Source organism: Acomys russatus, chromosome 7 (assembly GCF_903995435.1).
Source record: "Acomys russatus chromosome 7, mAcoRus1.1, whole genome shotgun sequence".
NCBI classification, from domain to species: domain Eukaryota; kingdom Metazoa; phylum Chordata; class Mammalia; order Rodentia; family Muridae; genus Acomys; species Acomys russatus.
The window spans coordinates 42,288,972-42,308,465 of NC_067143.1; the positions used below are offsets into that span (position 1 = coordinate 42,288,972).

At 42.3% G+C, this 19,494-nt stretch overlaps 1 protein-coding gene across 1 annotated transcript in view; it reads right to left on the minus strand.

Moving 5' to 3' along the window:
• Window positions 1–12,205, minus strand: part of Ccdc81 (coiled-coil domain containing 81) — a 33,018-nt gene extending 20,813 nt beyond the window's left edge. The window contains exons 1-4 of the mRNA XM_051148891.1: window positions 11,646–12,205; window positions 6,810–6,871; window positions 5,963–6,116; window positions 1,366–1,622 (exon numbers count right to left, since the gene is read on the minus strand). Coding sequence (XP_051004848.1) covers window positions 1,366–1,622; window positions 5,963–6,116; window positions 6,810–6,871; window positions 11,646–11,724 — 552 coding nt within the window. The 5' untranslated portion in view covers window positions 11,725–12,205. The remainder of the gene's footprint in view (window positions 1–1,365; window positions 1,623–5,962; window positions 6,117–6,809; window positions 6,872–11,645) is intronic.
• Window positions 12,206–19,494: the final 7,289 nt, after the last annotated feature.

Below are 19,494 nucleotides of genomic sequence, written 5' to 3' on the forward strand. Positions count from 1 at the left end.
GAGAGAAAGAAAGAAAGAAAGAAAGAAAGAAAGAAAGAAAGAAAGAAAATCAAGCTCGTGCTATTTATGATTCTGAGATGATTCAATTAATTCCTATCATCTTTATTAGTACCCAGAGGTCTACAGAGGCCCATTAACCACTGGATGAATGCTACCGACGGTTCCTTCACCTCTTCAACGCCTGCTGTATCTAGCTTAGCATGAACATCATACCAGCTACTTAATGGTGAACAACGATGGTGACAGTTATGAAATGTATTTTATGACACTGTAACTAAAAACTAATAGTATGGATCTGGGGAGATGGCCCAGCAGTTAAGAGCACTGGCTGGTCTTCCAGAGGACCTTGGTTTCACTCCCAGTACCTACACAGACATTCACAACTGTCTGAAACTCCATTCCCAGGGGATCTGGCCTCCTCCTTTGGCCTCCAGGGACATTAAACACGCATACACAGACAAACATAACAAGCAAAACATTTTGGCATTTCAAGAGCCAAATGAAATAATGCACACAGAAGAGCTTTGTCAGCAATAAGGTACTATAAAATGTCTAGAACTAAGGGTTTCTGTTGCTTTTTCATTCCTTGGTTAACACTGATTCAAGATTTGGTTTAAGTCCTTCATCTTACTTGTCAAGAAACTGGCCATCTATGGCCACACATTTCCACACACTTAAAATATATCAACACAAGCTTCTCTCTTTTTTTCTTTTTATTGTTTGTCTGTATGGTATTTGTGGAGGCAGAGAGGGCATTTTGAGGCAGGGTCTCTTCTCCACATAGCCCTAGCTTGTCCTGGAACTCACTATATAGACCAAAATGGCCTCTAACTCACAATTGGCCATCCAACTCAGCACCTGCCTCCCAAGTGCTGGGATTAAAGACACACAACATTATGCCTATCTTGAGTGGACTTTCTTAATGACAGCACACCCAATTTGATTCAGAACCACAGATTGGAAAGAGGGGTTATGTGTTGGCTAATTTTAGTTGTCAACTTAGTCTGATATAGAATTCCTGGGAAGACAGCCTCTGAGGAATTTTCTAGTTCAATTGTCCTGTGGGCATGCCTGGGGGCGGGGGGGGGGGGGGACTATCTCAATTTCCTCTGTTAATGTGGAAAGACGCAGACTGAAAGTGGGTAGCATCACTCCCTACTTTTGGTCCCTCGACTGCCCTAGAGGGCAGACTGTAAGTGTGGTTCAATTAGCTGTTTTAAGCTCCTGCCACCTTGAGGTACCTGCTCTGATGGATGGGTAACCTGCCAGTGTGAGCTAACAAACCCATTTCAGTTGCTTTTTGTCAGGCTATCTTATCACAGCAATAGAAATGAAAGCAGGAAAAGTTAGAAGAAAACAATTTACATTTGCAAGGGCTTTAGTCAAGGTGCCACTTCCATCCACGGTACAAAGGAAGTCCTTATAAAATCTCATCTTCACTTTGCTGTCTCTGATCGAAAGGACCCCAATTCCTTTGAATGTGAACTCCACGCTTTGTTTGACAGAAATGGATCGTGACAAAAAAAGTAATGTCTCCTTAACACATCCTTCTATTGTATCCCTGTTAAATGGACCTTCCAGGGATATCATGACAAAATTAAGTGGGACAACTGGAATATCACCTGGAGAAGAAAAAGACAGAGCAAGGGGAAGGAAATTATACTAAAGACACATAATAAAATATAATAAAAACATATTGCACACACTTTTAAGTAATTACCAGATTCTTGACATTGAAAGACAGAAATATCCACATTTTCCCCTTATACTTGTAATATCATTGCAAAAAAATGAATATATCTGGTCATTAAAACATGCTAATCAGTACCATTTCATCTAAAATTATAATGCACTTTGCTCATAATAAAAACAATTGTCTGTCTAAATAATCTAAACAAGGATTTGGTTTTCTCTAGGGAGCAGAGGTGAGATGTTGCTCCTCTGTGCACAGTTGTCTGAGGTTTTTCTGCTCCCTCATCTTTCAGGACACTCTGCAGCCCCACTTATGAATGTCTTCTGACTGCCATATCATCTTTAGATAATTATAAGTATTTGTAAATATTAACTGTTTGAAAAGATAGCCTTCTTTCCTGGATGTTATCTTTGATGACACTAAAGGTCTTATACAAAGGTATCAGAGTAGACAAGATGCAGAAAGTGCTCCTTTCCAAAGAGCTCACAAATGACAAGGCAAATGAATGAGATTGTATCTACCATGAAAGAGGCAAGGATCTATTGGACTAGAACTGGTGTAGGAGCTGTGCAAGGGCCACAGATTAGGGGAAAAGGAAACATCAAAGAGGATGGAGGGGACCATGGCAAACAGCAGTAACAAGGTCCACTGGGAGAGGAACAAGACCAAGAGAGGCATTCTCCAGGCACGCACTTAACACAAATTACTCTTTCAAATGCCCATTACTGCTGAGTGATAAGAATTAGCAGTTTGTCAGGCATGGTGGTGCACACCTCTAATCCCAGCACTTAGGAGGCCAAGGGAGGTGGACCTCTGTGAGTTCAAGGCAAGATTGGTTTATAAAGCAGAGTCCAGGACAACCAGGGCTACAACAGAGAAACCCTGTCTTGGAAACTCAAAAAGAAAAAAGAAAAAAACAGAATTAGCAGTTCTACTAGATGTGGCCTTCACTACATCAGCCCATGCTCTTGCACAGTGAACACTGGTTCTTTTCTACGTCCCTCTGCATCTGTTTAATGTATGAGTCTTAAAACAGAAGGTCGGGTTGCGTGCTTTCCCATACCCCATTGCATTCTGCAGCCAGTCTTCCAGTCCACTTACGTCATGGTGGATGAGCCAGTGGATACTTGCACATCTCTCCTCTCATGACCTTTCAGTGACCTGTCGATCGTGTCCACTCATGCCATGGTTCTCCAACTTCCTCCTTGCTCTACTTTCTGGCTTCTCTCTTCTTTTATTCCTAATTATACTGAGGAGCTTGAGAAGTTGTCTTGATTTTCATGTGTTGTTGATTTGGGAGGGTTTGTTGGTCCACAGGACACTATCTTCATCTGCTTCCTTATATCCTCTTCGAGGCAAACTTATTCTAACCTAGATCCGTGTTCTCCACATCTCTTCTAAACTCTGGGGTCACTGACCTCTTTGTAAACGTCCCTAGGAGAATGCCAGATTCAAAGTGCCTCAAAATGAGCTTGCTACATTACCCAAGACCACGAGCATCACATCCTCTGTTCTCTAGGCAGGAAATCTGAGTAACTCTAAATGACTTCCCCCATTCGAGTAACTCTAAATGACTTCCCCCATTCCTACCTAGTCCCATCAGCTCTCACCTGAACTAGCTTCTATTCCTTCCTCACTACTGCCGCCTCCACTCCAGCATTTGTCTTATTTCACCAACTTGCTGTAATCCAAAGCGCTCTACCTAAGCTTTAAAAAAGTACCAAAAATGTACAGCTGCAAACCTGTCAGCAGTTCCCAGCGTAGTGAAAAAGTTTTGGTGTCTTTAAAAGAACTGTTATGTTACATAAACATGTTTGTGTTTTAACCCCAGGTGTGGAATAGGTGTGATTCAGATGGTAGACAGCAGCAAACTGTTTGCCTTATGTTGGCTCTGAGAGAGGCTCTTTGTCAGCTGCAGATAGTTTAATTCTGAGGACTCTGAAGAGGGAATAAACGCCAGAGCTCAGTGAGAGATGGGGGTGAGGGGGGTGGGAGAAGGTGGGGGGAAGCTCTGAGGGGAAGCTCTGAGAAAGGAGGTGGGTGCTGCTCCTGGTTACTGTTGATGTAGTTTGACAAGAAAAAGTTGGAGAAGTCCTGAAATGAAGACTGGTCTTGCCTCAAGGAGCCCAACAACCCTAACGAGCCGGAAGTAGCTAAACAGACCTCTGCCCCTTCTCCCCACTAAAATCTCTCTCCTACCTGGGATTGGAGTATTGGAAGGGATTAGGGTGGAGAATGGAGGTAGAGGATTAAGAAACCAAAATGAGTTTTGTTTTGTTTTGTTTTAAATAGCACCTACATCCCAGAGAATGAATCCCACACAAGTGATACTATTTCTGTCCTAATTATATCCCTTCAATTTGCCTGGCCTCAGTCCTGGCCACATAGAAGTGCCCAGGATGGCCCTAACAGGCTTCACTCTGTCTCGTACTCTTGCCATGTTCGTACAATTCCTGACAGATCGTCCCATGGCTTCTCTGCTGGCAAAACTCCCCTTCTGGAGACAGGCCTGCTCTCCTATACGGCATATTTGATCCAGTTCTGACCAAGGCTGCTGTGCAACACCAAATCCTGAGAGCTTTGACGTAAAAACCACATCTTTCTGATTACCGAAAACTGCTCTCGGGAGTTGATTATCTAGTTAGTTAGTAATGAGTAATTTTAACTCTGAATCTGAGATATAGACAGGGTTGTTCTTTTCAACTACTTAATTCTGAAGTTTTTACACACTGTAAAAAATGAGTTGTAGATCCAAACTACTTTATAAGATTATGATACAAGATCCAAGGTAAAGAATAAACCCTTAATTCTAAAGCAAATGTATTTTTTTTAAAAGAAGTTCGCTTTATCTTGATTTCCTTTCATACTGTTTGATGAGATATAAAATTTTAGGTGAAAGGCAAAATTGTGTCAAACCCACCATATTGAATGTATGCAAAGTAAATTCTAAGCATAGTTGTTTTGGTTTTCCAGCATATTTTTTGTCTTGTTTGGTTTTGAGACAGGGTCTCACCCTGTAGGCCCAGCCAAACTGGAACTCACTGTATACCTTAGGTGGCCTCAAATTTGTGGCTATCCTCCTGCCTCAGCCTTGCAAGTGCAGGGATTACAGGATGAGCCACTGTACCTGGACTCCTGACTTGCTCTCTCCTTTTCATGGAGAGCTATCCTGAAAATCAATTTCCCGGAAAGTTAAAGGAACATTATAGGTTTTCTACCCCTGCTGCCAAGGGCAGACCATTTCTCTCTAACCACATGTGAATGTGATGCAACCGAAGACTAGAAAATACTAAGAGGAACACAGCCCTTGGGCTCTCAGCCCCCAACAGTGGATAAGCAGCCACACAGGTATGGTGAAGCCCACACTGAGGCTGGATGTAGGTATGTACATACAACATGGGTAGTGTTTGTTTTGCTCACTACTGCAGTTTTAGAGTCTGTAGAGTTGGCCCTCGATAAACATTTGTGAAAGAAAGGAAAGGAAGGAGGGAAGAAGAAAAGAAATAAGTAAGGACTGTTTTAGGATATTTTTAGAAACCTGTAAGTTAATACACATTAAGTGCAGCATTATTAAATTTTAATTTTTAATAATTTAGATTATATCCATGATAGAAAGACATTATTTTTCTCACAGCTAACTGGCCAAGTTTTTGTTGTCGTTCTTGTTGTTGTTGTTATTGTTACCCAGAGACCATAAATAAGATTTCTCTTCTTTAAAGCCACTTTTAAATTCTTAGAATCTGAAACATGAGTCTACCAAGCCTGTAGAATTCTGTCACATGGTTTTTAAATGAACTCGGTCTTCCCATGCCTGCCTCTTAAGTTATTAGTGTCTAAAATGGACTCCAGGGGCTGGCTGGATGGCTCATCGAGTAAAGCCATGTGCCACCAAATCTGAGGACCAGAATTCAATCCCTAGGACCTACATGGTAAAAAAGAAAAGCAATGATTCCCAGAGATTGTCCTCTGACTTCCACATGCATCCTGTGGCACAAGACACACACACACACACACACACACACACACACACACACACACACACACGTTAAAATAAATATTTAAAAAGTAAACATACTGAGCTTCAGGAAGACTTTAATTTTTCCACCCTGACTCCACGTTCTGCCAAAAGTACCATACAAAACACAAGGCTCTCAAACCAGAAACTAATGTAGTATTGGCCAAGTTTCACCCGTTCAGTTTGTCTCCACAGGCCAGTAAATTTCTGGCGGGGGGGGGGGGGGGGGGATCTCAACTGTTAAACGGATTTACCAGGAGAAAACACTTTGTTTTGCTTGAGTCCGTGGGTCTGCACTAACTTCTCAGACATGATGAACACCGGCCTCAGCACCAGGATAGACTTGTTTCCCACCTCAAGCTTCTGCCTCGTGAAAGTGAAAGTTCCAAGTCCAGGAATCTGAACCCCCTGAGAGGAAAGGAGACAAAAAGGACAGCACACACAGGGCCATTAAAGGGTTCAGTCAGCCATGGACTATCATACTTAGGACATATGAGCAGGGTATAAGAGTTCTACCACCTCTTTTAAGTTCCTCCATGCTCCTCCCAAAATCTCTTCCTAGTTCTACAGCATTTAAGCCCAACACTTGCCCTAAAGGAAGAGTCTAACCATAGGCAGTTCCTTGTTTTGCACTAGCTAAATTTAGTTTCAGTATTTATATATTCCAATCACAAGTTATTCCCAGAAAAATGGCAGAACAGGAAGTATTATACCCTTCTACATCCATGTCAGGAACAGTTCAGCTACAAACAGACCTCATCTAGTTTCTTTACACAGACCCAGACTGAGCAGCCTGTGCTCTCTGTACCACTAAGTGAGAAAGATTTACGGATGCATTGTCTAAGGATAATATCCAGCTTGCAATCCTACATGTTTCAAAGAATAAAAATAAAATCCTACATGTTTCAAAGAATAAAAATAAAAAGCAATCCTACATGTTTCAAAGAATAAAAATAAAAAGGGGATGATGTCTAATAAAATAAAACTAAAAACAAGACAAAATGGCTTTAAAGCCTACTTCACTATTCCCAGCAAAATAGGCAAGTCTACGTAAGAAATGGCTCTCGGGCTACTGTGTTGAAATTGGAGAGTAAAGCCTACCTTGTGCATAGTGAGCTGCCGTTCCACAAAATCTGAAACATTCCCCCAGATAGTGGAGACTTCTGAAATCCAAAGGAAAATGAAAACAAGTTACGTGGGCAACCATGTGATAGTATTTTAATCCTACTAAACAAAAGCATAAATATGAAAATAATGATTAAATGGTAGTAACTTCTAATTCATATAGAACTAACAGAAAATAAAATCATTCCCCAAAATTAACTCTCCTGTTAGCTAGAGCTAATGCCTGTAAGTTCCAAAGCTATGGCTTTAATAACAACGATGAGAGGCTAGGGAATGTGGCTCAGTGAGCAGTGCTCACCCAGTGGGTAGGAGGCGCTAGGTTCAACCCCCAGTACTACAACAGAAGAGTGAGACTCAGTAGTAGAATGCTTACATGCATGAAGCCCAGAGTTCAATCCTTAGCTGCTTCCTATCCACCAAACTCACCCGTTTCCTCACACATCATTCGAAAAAGTACTTTACAGCCATGATATACCAGAATTAAAGGCCGTAATCTTCCTGCTTTAGTGAGCACTTTCATCCACTAAGAGAAAAATAATGACAGTTTGCCTAGTTGGAGAATTGACCTTTTTGTCCCTAGCTTTATCCATGTCCCCAAGTGGCAACCCAATAAAAATGATCAAATGATTTTCTTAGTCTTTTATCTTAATAATTAAAACTTTGCCTTCTTGATCTGCAAGAAGTTCCTAATTAGAAATGACCACCAGGAACATATGATTAGACTTAGGATAGTGAGAGCTCAACACAGACATAATTTTCTATTTTGTTAAGTTTGCTAGTTTTGGGGAGTTAGAATAAAGAGAACTAGACTGAGTTCAAGAAAAAAAAAATATAGGAAGCCTTCAAATCAAAGTAGAATTATGATGTCTGTTGATCAACTCTAACTATATGCTGAGTTAAACTCTCATTGTCAACATAAATGTTACTAACTCACTGACAAAAATCTCACTCTCCTGATTTACATGGAGAATTTTCAGAATTATAATGTCAAAACTGATAAAGAGTTTATGACTAAACATAACATGCAGTTCAAATTTCAGGTAACTAAATCCTGATGAAAACTCTTTGATTTAACTGGGAATTTGAGTGGTCTTTGTTCATTGAGATGTATCCATGTCTGTGGCAATGTTTTATTCAGTACAGTAGGACAGGCAGAGTTACACAAAAGTAGAGTTAATTATTTAAACTGAAGTTTGCTATTCCTTACTGGAGAAAGAGGCTTTAGGCCTCTGCAATTCAATTAGAATAGATTTGTAAATGTTACCAATTAGGATTTCTAAACAATTTGTTTTGACAAGCAAGCTTTAGAAAGATTAACACTAAATGGCAGAATAAAAATGATTTCAACCCCATCCAAAAATAGATTTAAATGTGATCTATGACGTCAGGCTAAAAAAAAAAAAAAGGAAGTCTGGTCATTTGACAAAATCCAGCACTCCTCCCCACAAAAAAAGACTCAGAAAACTAGTGTGTTCACTGACTTTGCATTAGTACAATGAAATCTCTGAGGTGACTGACTTTTTTTTTTTTGGTTTTTCGAGACAGGGTTTCTCTGTGTAGCCTTGGCCATCCTGGACTCACTTTGTAGACCAGGCTGGCTTCGAACTCACAGCGATATGCCTGCCTCTGCCTCCCGAGTGCTGGGATTAAAGGCGTGCGCCACCACGCCCGGCCGAGGTGACTGACTTAAAAAGGAAAGAAGCCTATTGAGCTCAAGAGTTTTGGAGGTGTTCCAAGTCCAAGTTCAAGATCAAGCAGCCACAGTGGTTTGACCTTCCTGGGATGCTACCTCATAGTGGGAATGTTTGTCGTGAAAGAGACTGTGTGGCCAAATATGAAACTAGAGATGGGGAGAAGAGAAAGGGAAAGACTGGTGCTCTGAAACCCGGAGGACACCACTTTCATGATGTTTTTAGAAGAACACCTTTCAAACTAGCTTGCCTTCTCACACCCTAGAGCCTTCAATGAGTTGCTCTCGTGGTCCTCATCCACATTGTCGCAGCACAGACACAGCTGGACTTTCTTCAATGATGGTAATGTCTGCGACAATTGTAGCAAACTTGAACGCTTTCTAATCTTTTGCTACAAAACTGGATGGTCTCTATCGTTTTTCTGCTTTTTTTTTTTCTTTCTTTCTTTACTTTCTCACTGTAAATCAAGCTAACAATCAGTGAGCGATGACCATGGCATTGGTGAATGTTACCCCATCTTGAACCTCCCGCCACTGAGTAAATCACTCTGCCCTTCTTAGAGCCATCCTCACGTCTCTGGCACCTTTCCTCGCAGAGTTGAACACAAATGGCCTGTCACTCAATTCCTGAGTGTCTTGATTCTCTTGAATCTCAAGAGCATCTCCTATTTTCCACATTCCTACCTATGTTTTGGTTTTCAAACTCTCACCAGAGTGACCCATTATGCCCAGAAAACATCATTCTAGAGGTTTCTCTAACACACACCTCAGAACTCCTCTACATGCCTCCTGTAAGCCAGTTCCAAAAGTCTATGCGCCCCATGGTCAGGTTTACTGCAAGAATGATTCCAGCTCTCGGTGTATTCTATAGTTAATAAGAGAACGCAGGTAGGGGAGGGTTGTTTTGACTCAGGGTGTCGACCGTCATGACAGACAAGGCACAATGATTAGGATGTTTCAGTAAGTGGTGGCAGGAGCCTCTCGTGGGAATTGGGAAGCAGAGAGCGCAACCTGAGAACAGGGCCATGCTATAACCCTCGAAGGAATGTCCCAATGTCCCCCAAATAGTGCCACCTACTGTATCTAAGTGTTCAAACATATAAGATTATGGAGGTCATAATAAATCATAATTAACAAGGCTAATAGATAAAAAGTGAGTGTTCTATATAGCTGCAATAAATAAGGAGACTTTAAAAAATTTGGGCTGGAGAGATGGCTCAGAGATTAAGAGCACTGTCTGCTCTTCCAAAGGTCCTTAGTTCAATTCCCAGCAACCACATGGTGGCTCACAACCATCTATAATGAGATCTGGTGACCTCTTCTGATGTGTAGAGGGTACATGCAAGCAGAGCACTGTATATGTAATAAATAAGTAAATCTTTAAAAAAAAAATTAAACACAATACAACATTAGAATTCTAAAAAATTTAAATACTTAGGTATGGATCTTGAAAATGTGTATAAAATCTATAAGAAAATATGCACAAAAGTGATGAAGGAAATCAAAGAGCTCCGTAGCAGAACATTCTGTGGATAAGAAGGTTCAGCATTGTCCAGATGTTATGTGTCTACTACAGTCTCAGCTTCCCAGCGAGCCAGGTTTTACATATCGACAAACTCATTCTAAATCTCACATGGAGAAGCAAGACACAAAGCAACCAACACAATGTTAACAGGACTAACAGGCAGGACCTGAGAGCCCCAGCACTCGGGAAGCAGAGGCAGGCAGAGAGAGCTCTATGAGTCAGAGGCCAGCCTGGTGTGCACAGCCTGTTCTGGCTGCACAGCGGGACTCCAGGTAGGAACCCTAACCCAGACAGGGGAAATACAAACTCAAAGCAGGCTCATCATTTTTAAGAGCCGTTCCACTCTGCTGGGGCGGTGTTGAAAATTTCGGGTGCTGTACAAGTATGAGGGATACCCTTATATCGTTCTCTTAACCTTTAAAATATCTAACAAAAGTTCCTATTGCGGGGCTGGAGAGTGAGCTCAGCAGTTAAGAGTGCTGCTCTTCCAGTAGAGGCCCCAGCTTCAGCTCCCCACACCCAAGTCTGGATTCTTCTAACTGCCTGTAACTCCAGCTCCAAGGAATCTGACACCACACCATCTTGTGGCTTCCTCTGAATCCCACATACATAAGTACACACACACACACACACACACAAATAAAAAATAAAAATAAAAACAAGGCTGGTGTGGTAGTGCAGACCTTTAATCCCAGCGCTCAGGGAGGCAGAGGCAGGGGCATCACTATGAGTTTGAGGCCAGCGTGGTCTACTAAGTCCAGGACAGCCAACACTACACAGAGAAATTTTGTCTTTAGAAACATAAATAAATATGATTTTAAGGTTATTTGTATCATCTACCTCCTCTTTGGCAGGATTTAGCTCAAATGTAAATTTACACTTATTTGTGTTTTGATTGCTGGGTATCTTCCCCACTGACTGTAAATCCGGGGGCTTTTGGTCACCCAGTTCTCTAGAGCTCAGCACACAGTAGGACTTGAAAACACTCGAAGGAAGATGTATGGGGAGAAGATAGAAAATATTTTTAAAGTCATGAAACTATTACCTTTTCTACTTCTTTCAAAAACGTGACAGGAACAATTAGAAATTTTGCTAGGGACATGAAAGAAGCAGTATTTATTCCTATTTGTCTCCTAAAATCATTCTCTAATAGCTAAAAAAAAGTTATAATGGCTCTCTAAGTTATAATGGCTAATTATAAATTTAATTATAAGAAAGCTACTAAAATAGATTGCTTATTATAACTTGTTTAACAAAAAGCATCCGTTCCCGTTAACACACCTGCGAGGTGTGAGGAACGATACAAGCAGCTGTGCCTTTTTTGTGAGCTCTGAAGAGGAGTTGTTTAGGACTACAGGGGAATGCTTTTCTCTGGGTAGCCACAAGAGTTTTCATCCATGCAGGGGAGGTGGGGAGGTTGTTTTCAGTACTTAGTACTATTCAGGCAGTGTGTGGCATTTCTAAAAAATAAAAACCCTGAGCCGAAACAAGAACAACACCTGAGCTGGCTCAAGTTTGGCCATAGGGAAATAAGCTCTGAGTCTTGCTTGAAACACGGGAAAGTCCAGCCCCAAATCTCCCACAGCAAGTCACTTACCCTCTTGGCTCAGTGAAGGCAGTGTGGGCAGCACCTGCTTGTACTTGTCCTGAAAAGCTGGCGGGATCCTGTCCAACATCTTCGGTCCCGATTGACTCCGTGGTGGGTCCTCGTTGGATAATCTCTTCTTTGTTATATGGAGTTCGCACTAAAATGATTTTTCCCACCCTCCAGCCCTCTTTGCCCGGAATTTGGGGTGTGCTTTAAAAGTCTTTAAATGTTTTGATATTATTTTTCCTTAAATAAACGTTCTTTGTCGCCGTCCCTCCCCGGTGATCTGGCTCGTGGATAACCTGTTCCCCCAACACGTAGCCAGAGCGTTGTCCCTCGCTAAGCCAGAAGGGCAAGTCCAGGCCCACCCAAACAGCGAGGGCCTCGGGCATATGGAGGGCTGGGGAGGGTCGCTGAATAAGAAAGCCTTGGGAAAGGGAGGACTGAAAGCGTTGCTATGACGCGACAAAGGCTCGCTCGGTTGCTAGGGCCTCAAGGCCCGGCCCCCTATGAGAGTGCAGTTTCTAGGCTACCTGAGAGCCCAAGCAACCACTTTAGGAAGTAATTTTTTTTTTTTTTTTTTTAAACTTTGTTCCTTCTCTCTTACCCAGGGCACAAAGAGACTTGTCCTTGAAGGTGATCTATACTGCAGTCATCCAGAGCAAATGGGGAGGGGGAGGGTGCATTTTGCCATCAGTGATGTAGCTTAGACCATATGGATCTGATTGAAGATTTGAGCTTGAGCTGGTTTACTTCTTGGCTTGTCTTTGTTTTGTTTCCAGGCTCCCCTCGTAGGAAATGGAGGGCTGGAGAATGAAGGCAGAGTTTATGTTTTTAATGCCCTTCCCTTCCCTTCTCCTCCCCTCCCCCCGCCCGCCCCCTGTCATTTCCCCCCTTCCCTATAGAGAGCAGAATAGGACAAACCTACTCCTGCAGATGACTTTGATGTTCTCCTTCCTGCTAATTCTGCACAGGTCAACCCCATCCAGGTCAAGAAACAAGGCTGTCAGTACCACAGAAGCGCTCTTGGTCCCCTGCAGTCATTACTCCACCTTAAACTATACATTAGCTGTGACATTGAACTGTTGAAGACATATATGCATATTCTTTTTTCTCTTTTTCTTTCTTCTTTTTTTTTGGGGGGGGGTGTGGCGGGGTTTTGAGACAGGGTTTCTTTGTGTAACCTTGGCTGTCCTGGACTCACTTTGTAAACCAGGCAGGCCTCGAACTCACAGCAATCCACCTGCCTCTGCCTCCCAAGTGCTGGGATTAAAGGTGTGCACCACCATGCCCAGCATGCATATTCTTTTATCTGGCTCTATCACAGTGTGTGTGTGTGTGTGTGTGTGTGTGTGTGTGTGTGTGTGTTAGTCATTTGTGGCTTCTGTGGTAGCTATCTGTCGTTTTGACTTGCATATTTCTGTGTGACTAAAGGACAGTAATTAGCCATTCCCCTGGGGAGAAGCATTTGAGCTGCTTCCAGTTGGGAACATTAGGAATACTGCTGCTACAAGCATTCTCTTTCAAGACTTTTAATTTTTTGCTAGTATATGCACATCTTTAATGTGTATATAAGTCCGAGTACATGAATGGATCATGGAAAAGGCACATGATTGCCTTGGATAATGCCAAGCACATTTCACAGTAGTTATTGCTATGAAGAGGCAAGAGGAGCTATTGGCACATAATGTGGACAAAGGCCAGGGACCATAGGCCACCTGAAACGAAAAAGGGATTTTCTACATCAACATTTTTAAACATCTCATCTGATTTCCATGTAGAAAACAAAACCCAAAAAGGCTGTTTTGCAGCTGAGAATAAAATAGCTGTAATCCATACACTTGAAGCAGGATGCTTTTGTATGTGTTGCATTCATAATAATTATCCAGATACGTTTGAAATGGCATTATCATGCCCCCCAGTAGTCACTCTCAGACACACCACACATTGAAATATAGTGTTTGTGCAGATAGTTTTAATTGTCAACTGGAAACAATGTGGACTCAGTAGGATAGAGTCTCAATGAGGGATTCACTAGAATAGATTTGCCTGTCGGCCTGCCTCTGAGGACTGTCTTGTGTTAATTGATATGGGAACCCCCAGCCCACTATGAGTGGCACCATCCCATAAGCAGGGAATCCTAGGCTGTGTATATAAGGGGGTGTTGAGCATAGGTAAACATGCATGCATTCATTTCCCTCTGCCCTAGCTGTGGTGCTTGAAGTGCCTGCTATTCTGACTTCCCTGATACGATGGAACTTTGACCTAGAACTATGAGCTGAAATAAACCCCTTTCTCCTCTAAGTGGCTTTTTTTTGTTTTGTTTTGTTTGTTTGTTATTTTTTATTTTTTATTTTTTTTAACAGGGTTTCTCTATGTTATCTTGGCTGTCCTGGACTCACTTTGTAGACCAGGCTGTCCTCGAACTCACAGTGATCCGCCTGCCTCTGCCTCCAGAGTGCTGGGATTACAGGTGAGTGCCACTGTGCTTGGCTTAAGTGGCTTTTTAAAATCAAATACTTTTATCAGAGCAACAGAAATGAGACTTGAATAATATTTTACTGTTCATCACTTTTAATATCTCTATCATGCTGAGATACTGCATCCATTTTTCAAAGTATGAGCAGCTCAGCTCCTACTGCTGGGCATATATATACCCACAGGGCTCCCTGTTCATCCGCAGAGATACTTTCATATCCGTGTCTACTCCTGCTCAAGCCACGAGATCAGGGAAATGAAGCCAGCCTAGTTGTCCATCAACAGAGAATTGAGTAATGAAAATGTGGCATATATACACAATGGAATTTTACTGTTAAAAAAAAAAAACATGAAAGATTCAAGGAAATAGAAGGAACTCTTCTAAGTAGAACGAAGTGAGGTGATCCAGCCTTTGTAAGACGGAAATCATGTATTGTCTCCCATATGCAGATCCTAACTTAATGTCTGTATGTAAATAAAGTTTGTGAGAGTGGAAATAGACTATAAAACTAGATAGAGGAAAGGAGTAATAACAGGGAATGAGGAGGACGTGGGTAACATGAAGGTGGAAAACAGGCTCCAGTGGATGCACAAGCACAGGGAAGGAGGGCAAGGAGGAGAGAAAACGAGGGTTTGGAAAATGAATGAAACCTAATTGTAAGCTAATATTTTAAATAGTATGAGTAGACAGCCTGTATTATCTATGAATCTCCTTTCAGGATAATAATGAGTCATTGTGAAATTTTTTTTTTAATACAAAAGAAGCTCAGAACAAAGTTTTGAGTTTATATTAGTTTTTCAGAAAAACAATTTCCCTTTTTAGTCTCTACTTTACAGTTCAACTTTTGTCTGTAAGTCTGTTCATAGTGTTTGGTTGCAGAATACTTGGATATTTTTGAGGAGCTGAGGTGACAAGCATCTATAATTCCAGTATGAGAAGCAGAGATTAAACAACAGTCCAAGGCTAGCTTCAGCTATCTAACAAGTTCAAGGCTAGCCTGGGCGACACTACATCCCATCTCAAAGGCAACAACAGGAAGAGTCCTTTGAAGAATCAAATAAAATATTGGGAGTTTTTGTTTTGGTTTTTGGAGACAGAGCTTCTTTGTGTAGCGTTGGCATCCTGGACTCACTTTGTAGACCAGGCAGACCTCAAACTCACAGTGAGCTGCCTGCCTCTGCTTCCCAAGTGCTGGGATTAAAGGTGTGTGCCACCACACCTGGCTTGGAGATTATTTTTAACCATACTTTGTTTTATGTGTCGCAATATGATTTATATACTAAATAACACTATGTAGAATGACTTGATATACTTTTAAACATAAAAAAGAATAATGTGTCCAATACTGAACCGTCATTCCTGAAAACATACATACAAGTAGTATTTGATAGACTGAGCAGGTTGTATTTATGTGTTTAGGAACAAACACACACACACACACACACACACTCACACACACGTATGTAACAGAAATTAATGAAAAAAGAACTCAGGCCAAGCATGGTGGCATATGCTTTTAATCCTAGTGCTCAGGAGACACAGTCAGGCAGATCTCTATGAGTTTGAGGTCAGCCTGGTCTACAAAGTAAGTTCAGGACAGCCAGGTTACATAGAGAAACCCTATCTTGGGGAAGAGAAAAAAAAAAAAGAAGAGGCCCATATTTGAAAGAGAACAAGGAGGGCTATATGGGAGGGTTTAGAGGGAGGAAAGAGAAGGATAAACAATTTCATTACATTATAATCTCAGAAAATAAAAGGCATAATTTAAAGAGTTACTTTATTTATTACGTTTACAACACCCTGCCTGCATGTGTGCTTGGCTGCCAGAAGAGGGCACCAGACCTCATTATAGATGGTTGTGAGCCACCATGTGGTTGCTGGGAATTGAACTCAGGACCTCTGGAAGAGCAGTCAATGCTCTTAACCTCTGAGCTACCTCTCCAACCCCAAGGCATAGTTTAAAAATAACTATATAAAATTAAATTTTTAAATTTAGATTAAAATGTATTTACTGACTACTCATGTTTAACCCTTGTCACACTGACGATCAGTGGAAAGAAAAAGAAATCCAACTTTAACAAGCCATCATGTTGTATTCTTCAGAACGCAAAAATAGTTCTTGTTACTTCAACAGAGAGAAAAAAATAAATTATATCCTCTTTTCTGACATGCCCTTGCATCGGCACTCTGCCCTTCCTTGTCACCCTGCGTTGCCCTTTCATGGTCTCCTTGTTTGAAGGATCAGCATAAGCAAAGCAATAGACCCTTTTGGCTTCTCAAGGTGAGTATGCATAGAGCAGCGTGGTGGGAGGAGCATGAGGCAAAGTGGAGCTCTTCTCTTACAGGTTTGAGAATGACCGTGTACATGACGGGCAGCCCATAGTATGCGCCTACAGTAATCGGGTTATATCTTCTCCCAGGCATCGAGCCCTTTAGTTAATATGTGACTAGCATATGGAACATGCCACCTGTAGCCTCAGTTAGCATACGCTGCTTGATAAACTTCCTTTGGACAAGTGAAAATTACAGACTCACAGACACCACAGAAAGATGCCTGTCATTTCCTTTACATCAATTGTGAGGGGAGAAAGAAGGAAATCTGGATAGCCTAACCCAGACCCGACTGGTTCTAGATTATTCCTACCAGTTTCCACATTTCCTTACTCCCTTCATCCTCCATCTGTTGGTTCTGCTGACTTTGGTCTCAGCACCCTTCAGAGAGGCCAACACCAGACACAGGTGACCTAACTAGCTCCGGTGGCCTTGTAAGAGCTTACGGCCACAATTAACTCCACACTCTATCACCAGGGAGGCTCTGTTTCTCAACTGAACTCTGTTATGAGACTGGTACTTAAAACTCAAGTATTTAGCCGGCCGTGGTGGCACACGCCTTTAATCCCAGCACTCAGAGGGCAGAGGCAGGTGGGTCACTGTGAGTTCAAGACCAGCCTTGTCTACAAAGCAAGTCCAGGACAGCCAAGGCTACACAGAGAAAGACCCCGTCTCGAAAAACCAAAACAAAACAACAACAACAAAGTGAGTCCATGTCAGCCAGGACTATTACGCAGAGAAACCCTGTCTCGAAGAAATTAAAAAAAAAAAAACCTCAAGTATTTAATGATTCATTTTCTTTCAGTTTTAGACTCCAGTTAACATAAGTTAATTGCAATGCACTTCATTTGAATATCCCATTCAAAGCATAAAGACAGTAGAAAGAGACTCCAAGAAGATAGGAGGAAGGGCCAGGCATGATGGCACACGCCTATAGCACAAGCCCTCAAGAGGCAAAGGCAGGGCTATCTCTATGAACCTGAGGCCAGCCTGATCTATAGAGAGATTTCCAGGCCAGCCAGAGCTACATAAGAAGACCCTGTCTCAAAAATAAATAAGTAAATAAATAAAAATAGACTATGTCACCGTTCTCTTGCACCTTCTGCTGAAAATCATACAATGGGACTTTGTTATGTATAACAAATGTGGTCTTGATTAATAATAAATATGATAATGATACTCTTATATATAACAGTATCCACTTATAAACAGGAGGGAAAATCGATATTTAATCTCTAGACCTGACCTGCTCCTCTTACACATCTCCACCCGTCTTCTGTTTCATATATGCTACAGTAAGGAACCCGGCATTCAAAGGCCTGCGTGCAAGCTTATAATTACTATAAGAGGGTTTATATGACTAGATAATGTCAGTGTTTCTGAGCCCCAAATCCCCTTTTTGTCCACAGCTTTACGACAAGGAATGTTATAAAAGGAGCCATACGTCCAGATAAAGAGGTGATAGGGCAGGGTCCTGAAGGGCCTCGTACGCTGGCGCTTCTGTCTCCAGCAGGGAGGTAGAGTGCGCCGTCTGTTACAGCCTGGATGTAAAATGTCCCCACAGGCTTGTGTGTTCATATGTGCACTTTGTCCCCAGGTAGGGACACTATTTCATGGGGTGGAACTGGGGGGTCACTGGAGCAGGGGTCTGAACTTGAGGTCTGGAGCTTGACCCAGCTAAGCTTCCTGTTCCTTTCCCCTGAGGCTTATTGAGCAGTTCACATGGCTGATGGCACAGCTAAGAGACACACCGGGTGGCACTTCCCCGACATTAGGAACTATACCCTTGAGCTATGAACCAAAACACACCTCTCCTCCTCTCTATTAGCGTCATGTCAGACATATGACCACAGTGGGGAGAAAACCAACTCACATCTCATTGCTTTGACATACAAATGGTTTGTTTACCAACCCAAAGGCTTCTTGCACCTCTTCCTCTAGGTTATCATGGAAGTTTCAGTTCATAGAAAGGAGCCAGATGTGGTGGTGCACACCTTTAATCCCAGAAGTTGGGAGGCAGAGGCAGGCGGATCTCTGTGAGTTCAAGGCCAGCCTGGTCCACAGAGAGTTCCAGGGCAGCTAGGATCTCCACAGGGGCCGCATCTCAGATATTCACCTTACACTTCATAACAGTGGCAAGTTTACACTTATGAAGTAGTGATGGAATAATTTTATGAATGGGGGTCACCGCATCATGAAGAAATGTATTAAAAGGTCACAGGTATAGGAAGGTTGAGAACTACAGTTATAGGCAAAAAAGCCACAGTGGCCTGCAGGAGTACGTTATCTGAGGCCAAACAATCTTTTGAGAGAATATTTTCTATTATTTTGCCCACTCTTATTTTCTTCCACTTCCCTCCCCATTTTGTCACATCCTAAATCTTCGATCCTTTGCTCCTGCAATTTAGTTGTCGGCTGGTAGAACCATGCTGGCTTGAGTTGACAATGTTCTGGCTCCTTAAGAACATCCAGGTGGCCTTTTGGAGCTCACACATCCGCGATGTGCAGGATGTCGGTGGGACATATTTCCCGGTGGCCACGCTGCGTTCCAGAAGCTGAAGGAAACAGACCTGGCCCTCCCTGACTCAACAGGACCAAGGGCCAGGCATGTGACCAACGGAAGCTCAAGAGAGAAGCTGGCTCAGGGGTTCAGACACAGACAGCAGGAATATCTGCGAGGAGACAGCCATGCAGAGATGGCATGCTTTCCTCTCTACCTGGATTAAAGAGAATTGTTAGGGTTCATAACAGCCACCTTTCACAGCTCTTTCCACTCCTGGTGTCTGACTCTCGCAGCCCCCATCACTGAGTAGCCTCGCCCATGGACTTCCAATAACTCCCTTAAATTAACTCAAGTCAACATCTGTTGTGGGACTTTTCTGGGCAGAGGTCTGAGTCAGGAACTCCAGAGAGTAACCATAAAATCCCGTTTGGCAAAAAGGTGTGACAATCCTGGTTCCCTTCAGTAAGACACTTCAAAGATGCTCCAAAGAGGATCCACTCCTGAAGCAGGCCCTCGGGGATATCCTGGGTATGCCTCCTGCAATC